This window comes from Sparus aurata, chromosome 2 (assembly GCF_900880675.1).
Source record: "Sparus aurata chromosome 2, fSpaAur1.1, whole genome shotgun sequence".
NCBI classification, from domain to species: Eukaryota; Metazoa; Chordata; class Actinopteri; order Spariformes; family Sparidae; genus Sparus; species Sparus aurata.
The window spans coordinates 21,761,705-21,776,085 of NC_044188.1; the positions used below are offsets into that span (position 1 = coordinate 21,761,705).

At 42.2% G+C, this 14,381-nt stretch overlaps 1 protein-coding gene across 1 annotated transcript in view; it reads left to right on the plus strand.

Moving 5' to 3' along the window:
* The window catches only part of si (sucrase-isomaltase), a 72,299-nt gene that overhangs the window by 33,466 nt on the left and 24,452 nt on the right, over nucleotides 1-14,381 (plus strand). Inside the window, exons 20-31 of the mRNA XM_030443023.1 lie at nucleotides 793-917; nucleotides 1,192-1,280; nucleotides 2,492-2,541; nucleotides 3,097-3,282; nucleotides 5,683-5,838; nucleotides 6,678-6,884; nucleotides 7,020-7,174; nucleotides 8,153-8,321; nucleotides 11,439-11,535; nucleotides 11,982-12,094; nucleotides 12,404-12,529; nucleotides 14,213-14,341. Coding sequence (XP_030298883.1) covers nucleotides 793-917; nucleotides 1,192-1,280; nucleotides 2,492-2,541; nucleotides 3,097-3,282; nucleotides 5,683-5,838; nucleotides 6,678-6,884; nucleotides 7,020-7,174; nucleotides 8,153-8,321; nucleotides 11,439-11,535; nucleotides 11,982-12,094; nucleotides 12,404-12,529; nucleotides 14,213-14,341 — 1,602 coding nt within the window. The remainder of the gene's footprint in view (nucleotides 1-792; nucleotides 918-1,191; nucleotides 1,281-2,491; nucleotides 2,542-3,096; nucleotides 3,283-5,682; nucleotides 5,839-6,677; nucleotides 6,885-7,019; nucleotides 7,175-8,152; nucleotides 8,322-11,438; nucleotides 11,536-11,981; nucleotides 12,095-12,403; nucleotides 12,530-14,212; nucleotides 14,342-14,381) is intronic.

Below are 14,381 nucleotides of genomic sequence, written 5' to 3' on the forward strand. Positions count from 1 at the left end.
CATTTCCTCACATGCCTCTAGTTGGATAGCTGTGACGATGGGTCTGGCATCGTTTGTTGGGTTTTTTAGATATTCTTCTCTAAGATTTCTGCTGCAACCCAAACATAATGAAGCTATACTGAACTGTATTATGGAGGTCACAGGTTTGCATCTTACAGTAACATAATCCCATTGACTCTGCATGCTCTACCAACCTCACAGAGAACACGTCACAGGGCCTATTTCTTTCAATGGAGTAAACAAGAAACTAGCTTAGATGACACTCAGTAGAGGGCATACCTTATAAATCAATCCTTCAAGGCATCTTTATGGTCCCATTGTAAGTCATTCTGTAAGCTTATGCACCTAATGCAACAATGTATGCAATCACAGAGTGGAATTTACAAGTGAGAAGGTCAACACTCACCAGTAATAACAACGTTAGGTTTACTGTAAGAGTCGGAATATTATCCTGTGTTCACTGTGGTGACGGCAAAGCATCTTTAGGCCCGATACACGTTCTATCAGGGTTGCAGGCCCAGACTAATATAACTGATCCATTTACAACAAAGGAAAAACATAGTTGTCTGCATTTATGCTTCAGTGCTAAAGGAGCCTCAGAAAAAGCCGAGATGCATGTAGAGATGGCAATTTCACGCAAGCCTAGAGCCGGTATTTACCAGCCCAAGTTCATGCAAAAGATAGGGCCATTGTCCTAACCTTGAAGCAGGCAGCGTGAGCACTGTCTTGCCAACAGTGCATCACACGGGGGAATGTAAGTGAGTTAATAGATTCTGTTGTCTTCTCGATCAGATGGAACGACTGGCAGACCGCAAAAAACACGTTAATATGCATCTACCAGCTGACAAGCTTGGTTTACACATCAGAGGCGGCGCGATCCTTCCCACGCAGAGGCCTAATGTCACCACCACCTACAGGTAAACACAACACTCGCACACACAAAGTTATCACCTGAAGTGATGGTGAACGATTCCAACGAGCTGTCGGTGATTATGTGACAAACATTTGTATTATCACGCCAACACTCACAGCGGCATATAGATCAAACAAATTTTCACACAAGTGCACATCACCATAAAGGCAGCAAGTTGTGTATCCTGATATATATTCATGTGCACACGTGTTAAGTAGTGTTTTGACTCATCGCATCGCAATAACATGTACGTATGGTGTTTATGTTTCCGTCTCTAGTCGTCTCAACCCCATGGGTTTGATCATTGCTCTCGATGACAACGGCCAGGCAGCTGGGGAGCTGTTCTGGGATGATGGCGACACCAGAGGTATTGTGTGCTAATGTGCTGGTGTGTGAGAGACAGACTCATTTTTTTTATTCATTTTTTTACGAGCATCAAACTGAAGCTCCTATCTTGTGAGGTACAAAGCATCACATGAGTGGGTGGGCAGGTTTTCTGCCACCTGTTTATTGTTTTTCCACATGAATGAAAGTGTGGAAAATTTGATAGAATCTCAAACTATCACAAAAAAAAGTTTATGCCGTTGGAGATTAAGGGTTAAAATCAAATGCTCCGTGGAAACAAACCGAATAAGTCCCGATGTTCACAAAGCATGTGATTTAAACATCCAGCGAAGTCTTCGTTCCAATTAAGAGACGTAAGATAAATGCAGATGAAAACACAAGATCTGTTCGGAGCAATGAGAATACTGTAAGCGTCCTCAAGTGAAACAAACATAAATGTTTCCATCCTGGTTTCTACATTGTTTTGTCCTGTTTGAGGTCTGACTGGGAATCATTTAATAAATATACTTGTTGAACTCTATTCCCCTGCAGTGATATAATCACAACCAACTAGAGAATTAACTCCGCTAGCTTTTTATCTTGATTATCCAACTCCAAATAAGTGCAATTTGCTGTGGTTCGGAAAAAAAAAAAAAACAAAAAACTTTTTTGCACATATTCTCATTAGCTCTTGTCAAAATTCACGCTAGATTTGGACGGAAACCCAGCTAGTATTGCTGCCCATGGCAACAAATCCTTATAACCTAATGACCAAATGACATGTTAGTTGCATCATAGCAACAGACATACCCTTTGGTTTAATCACTAAAACGACTTGGTTAGGTTTTGGAAAAAGTCATAATGTGGATGAAAATAAATATTAAATACATTACTTATGTGACTTATGTACATGACTTAAATTTTGTTTTGTGTGTGACACAAGTTAAGTACATTACTGAGTTAAAATAACTCACCATCGACTTTAAGTCTCACAATTGTTTCGCCCATTCAACTTCCACCTTATGGACTTCGTTGCTTTTTATACTCCATCACCTGACTTCCTCCTTTGCCTCCGAGAGGTCGCCGCCTAACAGTAAACATGAATATGGGTCATAAAAAGCTGCTCTCACAGTTTTCTTGATGAGGATGGCCTGGTTCAAATACAGTCAGTCATCTTACATATGTTAAGAGGTAATAATCTGTTCCGTACGTATGTGCATCAGTTGTTCAGCATCTGCTCTTTTCTCTCTACAGCGACGGTTGAAACAGGCAAACACATCCACTACACGTTCTCCGTTCTCAATGTAAGTTTCTCTCACACAAATCCACACCTCTTTAAATCCACATATTCCCTCTGATCTGAACTTGAGTTCAGAGTTCAAAACCACCAGAGACATTAGACTTTCCCACTCCAGAACACTGAGCATGATTGATCCGCGTAACGCTGCAGAAGCTTTGTTGGATCAAGTACCCCATGTTCCCGCTTGACGCAGCACTGAGGATTGCCTCACATGTTTAATGCATGGCGATGATGTTGTTCCTGGTCGTCAGCATTACGCTCGGATGGGGGATTTACAGACAGGGAAATCTATGGGAGCCGCTGTTTGACTGGTGGACACAAGTTTTGGGAGTTTATAAAGTGGTTGCTTATGGTAACAGCGGTGCCAACTAATTTAAGCTGTGACTGTTTTACATTGTATCAAGCTATCGTATCTCTTCAAAACAGCAACAGAGAATAGACAATGTTACACGCTGCAGAAAGTAAATCTAGCAATAATTACTTTAATTTTGACAGCATGCAATGACTACAGCAGGTTATAATAAGCCGTGTAATTGTTTGTGTGCCCTCTGTGTTGTAGAGAAAATTGACAATGCAGGTGACCCATGCTGGCTACCAGGACCCAAACAACCTGAAGTTTGACAACATTGTAATCCTTGGTGAGCCACATCGTCCCACGTCCGTCTCTGTGACTCATGTTCAATCAAGCGGTGACACAACAACCAACGTTCCGGATGCCAACATACAGCACGAAGGAGGCAAACAGGTAAAGAAGTGCATGTTCATGCACGGATGCAAAATTAAGCATATTATTTTTCATGACGGGGAAAATAACAGAAAACACTTACAAAACGGAAAGTGTAAAATATCTTCTTTCCGGGATGTCTGGAGACAAATGACTGCCGTAATCGTCATTGTTCTATTAACAATGGTGTTAATGACTATTTTCCGATGTGAAGGATTTCGCTTGGCGTGATGAACCCGCAAACATCTTTCACTTGATTCTGCAGGTCCACTCACTGGTTGGGTTTCACGCGCCTTAATGTTCCTGCTTTGAATCAGTCTAGCCTCTCTTAAAAAAAAAACAAACAAAAAAAAAAAAAAAACACTGGCAGACCCATCTGCCCAGCACCAAACTGCTGACAATGTTAGCGACTAGCTAGTTAACATTGCAAAATATATAGCAGCTTGGGACTCAGATATTTCCATCAGGAGTCGCCGGAGATCAGATTTAGTCAAAGAGTGAATATAGGACCTGTATTCACCAGGTAGCCAAAAACATGACTGGTAAATACTAATCTTGCCTAGCATTTGCTGAATGCATAAAAAGAAACTGCTGACAAGTTTGCCGTATATACATTAGTCACCAGGTAGGCCAAAAACATGACTGGTAAATACTAATGTTGCCTAGCATTTGCTGAATGCATAAAAAGAAACTGCTGACAAGTTTGCCGTATATACATTATGACGTGGTAATGTGTCACTGCTATGTACACAGCTTGGTCTGCTGCCCCCAAGTGGCCAAGTGGACAATAAAAAAAAAAAACACAGAAAATTGATTTATTTATTAGCTGCTGTTGCTGTCATTACAAGGGTAACAGGGGTTCGCTTGTCAGCTAATTGCACAATTAAAAGCATTTTTCAGAAAACTAATCAAATGTAATATGTTACATTGCTTTAAGTAATCAAACTAGTTGCTTTACTTAGTACTTACTGCATTGGTAACAGTCTTATCTGCAACCTTTATCACATTTCAAAAGTAACCTTCCCAACACTGATAGTTAATCACATTTTTAGGAATGCCAAATTGGATAATCGAACTCTATAGTTTTTACATATAAAAAACTCCCACACATACAGTGTATTCACTGTGTCAGGCGGACTTTGCCGTACACACAGATGCAGGACTGAGGCAGTGTGGATGAGTTCTACTGTGGCTACTCTTGTGGGCGTCCGCCGTTTGTTTCAATAAGACCGGGACTTGAAACCATTACTGTACATTTCAGGGTTAGCCTCTAAGTGTAAGGAATAACAGTTTACGTAGGGCGAGGATCATAAAAGCTTTGTGGGTGTGTGTGTGTGCGTGTGTGTGTGTGTGTGTGTGTGTGAAGAAAAGAGTGAGAAAGAATGACTAAGAGCGATGATCCCACGGTAAGTGGCCAGGGTTATGGGCAAACAGCAAGAGACTATAAAGTGTCAAGAGATTCAGTTAGGTAAAACTATATAGATTTTTTTTTTTCTCTCTCTGTTGCGCTTGTGTTTATTTCAGTGCGCGGACAAGCGTCTGTGTGTGTGTGGTCGTGGGCTATGCTTGTGTAGATCCCCAAGGTCTCTCTGGTCACACACGCAAGCGTGCATTTATCAAATGACTCTCCGCGGTAATCATTTCCTGGGGGTGGAGGGTAAATGTGCTGTTAAACCTAAAACTCCAGCTTGTCCTGTCCATCGGTCTTTGTAGGCTCAGTCGGACTGGGCCTTGAGTATAGCTCACAGCCGCCAAACATCATTACTTCCGTATGCACTTGAATGGAACAGTACAATATGTGATTCACTCTTGTTCCGATGTCTTATTTCGTTTTATGACTTCATTATGCTTCTTTTAACCACCATGTCCAGAAATCTATATAGCTTCACAGTCACCTATATCGCTCACAGAGCTTGTGTAAAATGCCTCCCACACGGCCCTTTTGCACTTTTCTCATTAGTGTTCTGTACTTCTTTCTAAAACATGCCGTCTTACGTGTTTGTGTCCTGCAAGGATGTGTTATACACATGTGTTTCCAAAAATAAATAAAAACCACAAGCGAAAAAAAAAACAAAAAGACTGATGAAGATCTCAAAGGTCTCCTCGCCAGCCGAGGATGTATCAGATGGTGACTGGAGTGACAAGAGCGAAAGGGGCCTCCCCAAGATTTTGTTGTGAGGGTGACTCATAATTCCCGGCAGAGGCTGTTGAAACAGCGAGGGAAATTAACAGCTGTGTCTTAATTGATAGCGCACGCAACGTCGAGCAGGCAGTCTCAAGCATGTCTGGGCAGAGGAAGAGCTGCTCACTCAGAGACAACTCTGGCAGAATGTTCTCACACCGGCAGCCTCAGACTGACTAATCTACTATTCTCTCACACCATTTCTCCTCCCTCTCCCTTCATCACACACACACACACAGGTTCTCACCCTGCAAGGCCTCGGCTTGGCGCTCCGGGAGACCTATGTCTTGGCGTGGGATCTGGACCCGGTGGATGAGGCGTACCAGCGCTTCGACTGCTACCCGGAGGAGAACTCAGATGAGGCGAAGTGCAAGGCCAGAGGCTGCATCTGGCAGGTGAGGGGTGACATGGATGACAGCCACACGCACATACTCACATTATCTATATTTTCCGTCACTAAACAGTTGGAAAAACAAGCAAGTTTTGATTTCCTCCAAATACCTTTTATTTGGGTAGTTACATTTCATCTGCGCATTCAAGACTCGTTTTCATGGTTCTTACATTGAGGCATGTAGCGTCGGAGTTAGGCTGGGCGAAAATAAAAATTGCGATACTTTAAGATTAAGATAAGACTTTCGTGATGCGTGATTTTTGCATACATCTCAACATTTTCATGAATGTTCATGCAATATGTAGTTTTTAGCGAAGAAATTCTGAACTCAACTAAAAAGTGCATAGTGCCACTTTAAAAGCACCCCATACATGCTTGTACTGAGCCTTAAAATCAATCATCACGATATTTTTGACCAACTACGTAGGTATTGATATTATATATATACCAATATAAGAATAGATGATGAACTAATAACTAATCTTTATGCTTCATACTGGTTAACTTTTACAACAGATGCAGACGATTTTTTTTCTTTCACCAAACAACTGAAAAATCTTCTCTTTTTTAATTATTTTTAGATTTTTTTTGCAGATAAAGTCAACTTTTATGAAAGACTGGTTTTATATTCTGTACAATTGTGCATGTAGGATCCGAGTCATCAGGAAATTCAATCAAGTAACAGGCACAGAGGTGACATCTAACCAATACAATGTACAAAAAATATAGAAATATCTAACTACAGACAAAAACATGGTAACAGAATGTTCTGAATTGACCAGGGGATAAAAAAAAGTTTAGTTTTTAATGTTCCACTACACTTTCCTTTCTGTCCTCATCCAGCAAAGCACCATAGCAGGTGTTCCGTGGTGCTACTTTCCAACTGATTACGGATACAGTGTCTCAAACTCCCAACAAACCCTCTCAGGGATGACAGTCGATATCAACCGGAACATGAGGTACAGGAGCAGCAATCGCCCGGGGTCACCAGACATCAACAATCTGCGCGTTGAGATCATTTACCACAAAAGTGACATGCTGCAGTTTAAGGTAAGTGTTTTCTTGCCTCTTCGTGCCAGTGGTGGTGCTACTTCTCTCCCGGTGACTGTGTTTTTCTTTAAATTCAATGCGTCCATCCTGCTTGCCTGCTTGACATAAACGTGTAACATCAACTCCCATGTCCAGATCTGGGACCCAACCACAGAACGTTATGAGGTTCCGGTAGAGCTGTCTGTTCCTGCCACTCCTGACACCGATGAGAACAGCAGGCTGTACAAGGTCCAAATTACCCAAAACCCCTTCGGAATTCAGGTCTACAGGAAGAGCACGGGAACCAAGATGTGAGTGTTCCGGTCGTCTGATTGGTTGAGGTGGACTGAGTTTTTTTAATTTATTTTTTTTATTGTGTTTCATGAATTTGGAAGATTATTGGTGATTTTCCTATCACCCACTTTTCAGGTTTACCTCTCATAGTCTAGGACAAAGTGACATCCTCCGCAGCAATTGCTATTAGAAGATGTTACTCTCATGATATGAGCAAAGTTATACTATAATTAGTTCCTCAGCTACAAAAGAACTACATGTTTGACAAAAATGTACCAGTCTAGAGTGAAACACATGTCATACTGTTCAGTACAGCTATTTTCTGGACTGCATTTTTAGTTATTTGTGTTTTTGCAAATGTCAGTGTGATTTAAAAATAAGGTTTCTTCTTTATCTGGCAGCATTGGACATCTATGAGGTAACTCATAAAAATATAATAAATAATCCCCTCTAGGGCGGTGATACACCAGCCAATTTTCAAAAATACCGACGCTCCCCTAAACAGGCAATAAAAAGAGGTATGGGCTAAAAAATTCCATTCAAGTATTTCTGGGCAAGAAACTATTTTTTTCAAACCCCTGTGTGATTAAAGTAACAATGCTGAGTCAACTCCTCCAGCACTCTTTAACCCAATCAGATATGCTTAAGAAAGTTGCCGTGTGTATCAGAGCCTTAAGTAGCTTCCTCTTGTTCGGCAGGCGTGATGATGTCAGATGAAGCAGTCGAGCGTCAAAGAGTGTTTTCAAAGAGTATCTCTGACGGAGGGTGATATTATTAAGCCTTCCGTGTTTTTTTTTTTTTCTTTTCAGAAGTGTCGGTTCAAATTCTGCTAATTAAAATGTATGAACTATGTTGAAGGGATGCCTGCAGTTCCTACGGGTTATTATGCTTATTTGTGTCAAACATATTGTGAATAACTCCCTTTGACAATAATTCCCTCTCCCCCCTCTGCTTCCCGTCTCTCATTGATTTAATCCTCTGTCACTTCTCCTCAGCTGGGACTCCTCCGTGCCAGGTTTTACCTTCTCAGACATGTTCATCCAAGTGTCTACTCGACTGGCATCCGAGAACATCTACGGCTTCGGAGAGACGGAGCATCCTACCTACAGACACAACCTCGACTTTCACACCTGGGGCATGTTCTCCAAGGACCAGCCGCCCGGTGTGAGTATCACGCTAAAGCACCGCACCGCACCGCACCAATCTCTGAGATCATCCCATTGAGGGAGTGTGTGACTGGTTCTGTTTTCCACAAATAAAATGTGACATTGAGCTAAATTGTTGTTTACTGCAACATGCCGTCAGAATTGGTTTTGATGGCATGTTCCAAAAAAAAACTATTTGGCTCTTATTACAGAGTACGTGCCAGAGAACGCCCTGCACTGGGTGTCTCATCACACCCTCGGGAGACCGCAGAGGTGACTTGTAAACAACCTTCCCAGCACAATATGTAAACTTGTCTCCCTCACACTCGTGTCACTTTGATGCGATGCCGCTGATAAGAGCGGCGGTTATAGGGTGTCATCATGTTTTCCCTACCGGTGTCAAGGCCAGACAGGATGAGGTTTCCACCTGCATCAGCATTATCAAGCCTAATTGCTGAGCTGTCAAGACAGCTCCACAGGGTTCAGGCTAATATTACGGGGCCCCTCGGAGAGCGAGGGAATTAGAGTTAAAAAAGAAGCGAAAGGGAAAGAGGATGAAAATGAGAAAAAATATACAGAGCAGGCAGGATGACATGGACTCTGTATTTACACAGTCTTTGATATACTAATATTAAACCGGATAAGACTGCACTTTAAATAAGAGTTCTCAGCAGCAGAATCATGCCTCTTTCCAGAAATGTTAACCCGGTCACTTGATAATCCACAGACCATCTTGTGAACACTTTCATGTGGGAACTTTCTTTCTAGCGAACTTCAACCGACAACCAATCACTTCACAGAAATGTGCATCTGCTCACGGACGAGGCGCTCATGCTTGTGACAGAGCAGGATGTAAACACCGATAACGTTACCTTAGGTCAGTTAGCTTAGTTAGCTAGACTCTCATCTGTAGATCTCCTTCAGCAAAGAAAATTCAGCACATTTTAAAGTTAAATGTATCAATCTGGTGTAAATTAACAGGCTATGTTATAATTACTATGAATAAGAAATTGTAAAAAAAAAAAAGATAAAATAAATTAATGAGCATGGGCTTCTACAAAGTCTGTGGACAATACAATATACAACATACAATATTAACACAAGCCTTCAGGCTGTAGTCAACAGTGAATCCATTGCTTTTCATCTTGAAGTAGTCCAGAGCTTTTAGGTGAACCCTGACTGAGAGACCAGGCAATCCTTGTCTGGTTTTAAAACTATGAGCACCTGAGCAGCCCCATCTTAACTATGTACCGTCTGGTCTGTCTGAAGTTGCTGCTGGATAAACATATCAACAGGTTTTCACCTGTGGCGCGGTTATCTTTTCCGAGCTGCCGCTATTAAAACACTGGTCGCATTTGTCAAATGTTATAAACACTGTGAGTTGTATCTGAGACTTAAACTTCGTTGTTTATCTTGGAGAAAATATCAGTCATGATGAACTGGGTTGTGTATCATTATAGATTATAAAGAACAATATAAATATGAGGTTTTCCAAGGCATTAATTAAATAGCTTGGTTTAAATGTTGTTATATTTTAAATATGTTCTAATATTTATCTAGAATATTGACTATGTTCATAGTTTGGACTGTTACAGTCCATGTAAATCTACCAAGCATGAGTGAAGAAAGGCTGACAGAGAGACACCAAGACAAGTGGCACTTGCTGTCACTTGTTGTTAGCGGACAAGCTAATGACCTTTCTCTTTCTTGAGTCAGGCCTTTCGCACCGTGTAGCAGGGCCACAAGGGCACCCACAGACACACATTCAGACACACAGCGAGAAAAGCACTCACATCCACACAACTGACACGGAGACAGGGCCAGTCCTCATATATTACTGTTTAACAACTTCCTATGTACCAGAAGTGCAGGAGGCTGATGGAGTGTGACATGCCCATGAGTTTTCCTTGCAGGACGGTGACATCTGAAAGTGGCAGATCTCCCGTCCCCCGCCACCTTTCTATCTGTTCCTCTTAGCCCGGTCTGTCTTGTTTCATCCTCATCTAAACACTGAAGACAACAGTGGGCCCTTCACTGGAGTTATAGAAGGAAAAAAAGCCCATAAAATCCACACTCTGAAGCTCTTCTCTGTCCCACTAGAACAATATATTGTTCCATATGCATAATTACTGAAGTACATTACTGTACGTGCATCTGCAAAAGACAGATGTGGATTTGCATGTGTTGAATCGTTTCAGAAAAAAAAGGGGAGTAACAATAGATAAATGGCTGCCTTTAGCCACACAAGCTGATTTAAGTAGTAGTTAAGTGGGCGTTATAAACTATCTTTGAAAAAGCACAAAAAGCTCTGCTTTGTTTATAATTTGCTGAGCGGAGTTTTTTTTCAATTTTGTCATTCATTTTAATGTTCTGCATGCTACATTTAGTACCTGCTGATTTTTATTTCAGCACCCGGCAGCAGCTCAAATCCCCAAATAATATTCCAGTTCTCTGCTGATGTCTTCGAACTCAGGCCGGAGAGTCTGGGCGGATTTAGTAGCACCATTGGGTGCTATAACTAACACAGAAAGTATATTTAAAGGTGCATCATGCAAGAAATTTGCCACCTGTTGAATATATACTCAAAACGAACATGTGGCATCGCCAGAGTAACCGCCAACTGCTGCTATCTGTGGCTGATGTTCGCTAGTTAGCTCAGTTAGCCATGCAGCTAGCAGCCCAGACCAGGAAGTGTAGGTGTTTATGCCGCCAGTGCAGGAGCTTTGAAGCAGGATGGGCCGTGGCTAGCATGCTAACTTCAGCCATACAAAAGGCCTACATAGACATCATGACGTCAAGACAATTGTGTCTTTACATTCTGCTGAAGATTGTTGTTCACTTTTGCACCTTTAAATACAAGACTCACATATCGCACATCGATCTGCACATGGATTACTTATAGGATTTCTTTCCCCCTACTTTTGGTAAAACTGTTGAGAGCGAGCCCGCTGTTGCAGTGTTGTTGTCATACCCATAAATACGATGAGAAATGCCCTGTCAGGTGTGAAGGAAAATACTCATGAATAAACAAAGTGGCTCCCGAGCAAACATTAGTACAAACCACGGAACAGAACAATTCTTTGACCCGCATTCACCCCCTTCTCTTTCATTCTCGCTCTCTGTCTCTTTGCAACAGTACAAGATGAATTGCTACGGAGTGCACCCCTTCTATATGGGCCTTGAGGACACCACTGATGCTCACGGTGTGCTGCTTCTAAACAGCAATGCCATGGGTGAGAGACACACACATGCTTGCACATACAGTACACTGAAATTGCGAGTGTATGCAAATGTGACCAACCGGCCTCACCCGCATGCACAATTGCACTCAGCTGCACATGAAGCAGGTTTTTACTGTATGAATTAATGAGTGAGGCCATTTTCTTGCTTTTGGGCACGTCTCATATACGGCCGACACAAAATAATGAGCGCTTTCCACTCATGTCCACTCATTTAGTAGATTTGCATACTGAACCAATGCTGTGTATTTATTCAGAATAGTGTTTCAGTTATTTTCCCACTCTCCTGCACTGCCCCCTGCTTTCTCTTTATGTACTAAAACACACATGTGCCACACAGTAAGACAACACACAGACACACACACACACACACTCACACACAAACACAACTTCCTACAGGGCTCTAAGGGACATATATGTCATGTTTGCTTTGTGTCCAGATGTGACGTTCCAGCCCACTCCAGCTTTGACCTACCGAACTCTGGGCGGCATCCTGGATTTCTACATGGTCCTGGGACCTACGCCTGAAAGCGTGGTGCAACAGTACACTGAAGTAAGTGTTCTCGGGCCTCTGGTCTGTTTGTGTGTGTGTGTGCATTCGCGTGTGCACCTATGTGTGTGTCGGTGTGTGTTTTGTGTCTGGCCCTGGGCCGCTGTTGATGGACTGCAGCAGCTGGGAGTTCCTCGCTTCATTGCGCTCTCTCATTTAGCCTATCTAAACACACACACACACACACACACACTCACACACGCACACAAACAATCAAACAAACACTTTGTGGACAGTGTCCCGATTTCCTGCAAAACAACTTTTTCTATGCTGAATTGTTTTGACTTCCCTGTTTGTTTTTCTTCTTAACAGCTGATTGGACGACCTGTTCTACCTGCCTATTGGTCCCTTGGGTTCCAGCTCTGTCGCTATGGTTATGTTAACGACACGGAGATATCAGATCTGTACAGAGACATGAAGAAAGCGGGTATCCCCTATGTAAGTTCCCGGACAAGACTTTTTAAAGATTTCTGAATTCAATCTGAGATCGGCAACAGCCACAAGAGTACTGTTTATAATTATGTGGCAGAAGAGAATAGTGTCAGTGAACCCACCCATGGAAAGTGCAATTTGGTTCTGCATATTCGCTTGTTTTTTGTAAAGACTGGAACCTGGGGAAGGACTAGTTGCTGGCGTTTACAGTAGCCAGGAGTGCAGATTGGGCATAATGCTGCCCCCCACGATGCAGCTAGTGGTACATAGCTCACTCTGCCCAAACTGGGAGCTAGACCGAGCCTGAACACGGTTCAGAAAGATCGACGGTATCCTGTTTGGCGACAGGGAATAAAGTATTGAGGTGTTTTTTTCTTGCCTGGACTGGCTTTCAGCACCGTTGGGCTAGGTCAGCTTACAGGACTGCCAGTTCCACTGCTAACCTAGCTAACGTTAACTAGCTAATGGCAACATAACAGGGTATTTGTGATAGATGAAATGAACAGTGATGTAACATAATAGTATTTTACAAGACACAATGCTGGTACCTCCCACATGCATCTTATACAATTAAATCCCAGCACTGTATGTCTGCCTGCTTTTAGCATTCACTCAGTGTGTCAGCATAAAGGAAAACGCTTCTTCCTGTACAGTTGTAGATTATAAGGATATCTACCCATTTTTAACAATATGATATGACTGCATGCGAACAATAGCAACACACAACTGAATTAGCAAATAGGAGACCTTGACTTTATGGATTACATCAGGTACAACTAGTTTATCCTGACGGAATGTGACCTCTAATTTCATTTGAAATCCATTCCATAGGTTTCACAGTCTCTAGACATTTCCAGTTTGTACCAGAAGCAATAATTCTCTCTCAAATCAGGGATTCACATTTAAATAACATGTTTGTCAGGCGGTAGAGGGAGGCGAGTTTGTCAAGGAACATAAAGTAAAAGCACCGTGTTTGACCACGGCAAGATGTTCCACGTGGAAACAGGCCAGAATCCCATCCTCTTCATCATGCAGAGCAGAACATAAGAATTTCCGTCGATAATCAAGTGCTCCCCGGAATGTGCTTTCACAAAGCCCTAACCTGCAAGGAGCTGACGCCAGCCAAAAAGAATCCTGCATCATTAACTGGAATGAAAAGAAGCAGAAAATGCAGCTACTTACAAAGGCTGCACATCAGCTCGCTTTACAGACTAACCAACCTCAAGCTGCCACAGACACACCAGGCAACCAAAGCAGATGAAGTTTTTGCTCTCTCTGTGAGAAATAACAGCCAGCAGCAAATGAAACCCTCACGTCTTTCATATCTCAGGTGTTGCACACCATATGTCAGGACAAACTTTGCAGAATTCAGCGTCTATAAGTGGGAATAATTGTAGCAAAATGTGCAATTATTTTCTTTTTCCTCATCCGATGGCAGGAAAGTCGACTTTGCAAGATCTAAAGTTTTATCTTTTATTCCATTTTCTCCCCCACAGCAGTCATTCATTAATTAATTCAAAGTTTGATTACCCTCAGCATACCAAAAAACAAACAAAAACTAAATCTAATGCAGGACGATACTTCTGTTTAAATTATTGCTATATCTTGCTCCCATCTGGTTCTGACATTTTTTACCAAACAAAAGTCTGTTCGACCCTAATTCCGAGCTTTGACCGCTGTCTGCTGCAGGATGTGCAGTATGGAGACATCGACTACATGGAACGTCAACTGGACTTTGTTTTGAGCTCTGACTTCTCCAACCTGCCTGCCCTGGTTGACACCATGAGGGGAGAGGGCATGAGGTTCATCTTCATTCTGGTAATGCCATCACATTCTAAATTATTGATACACTCTAAAA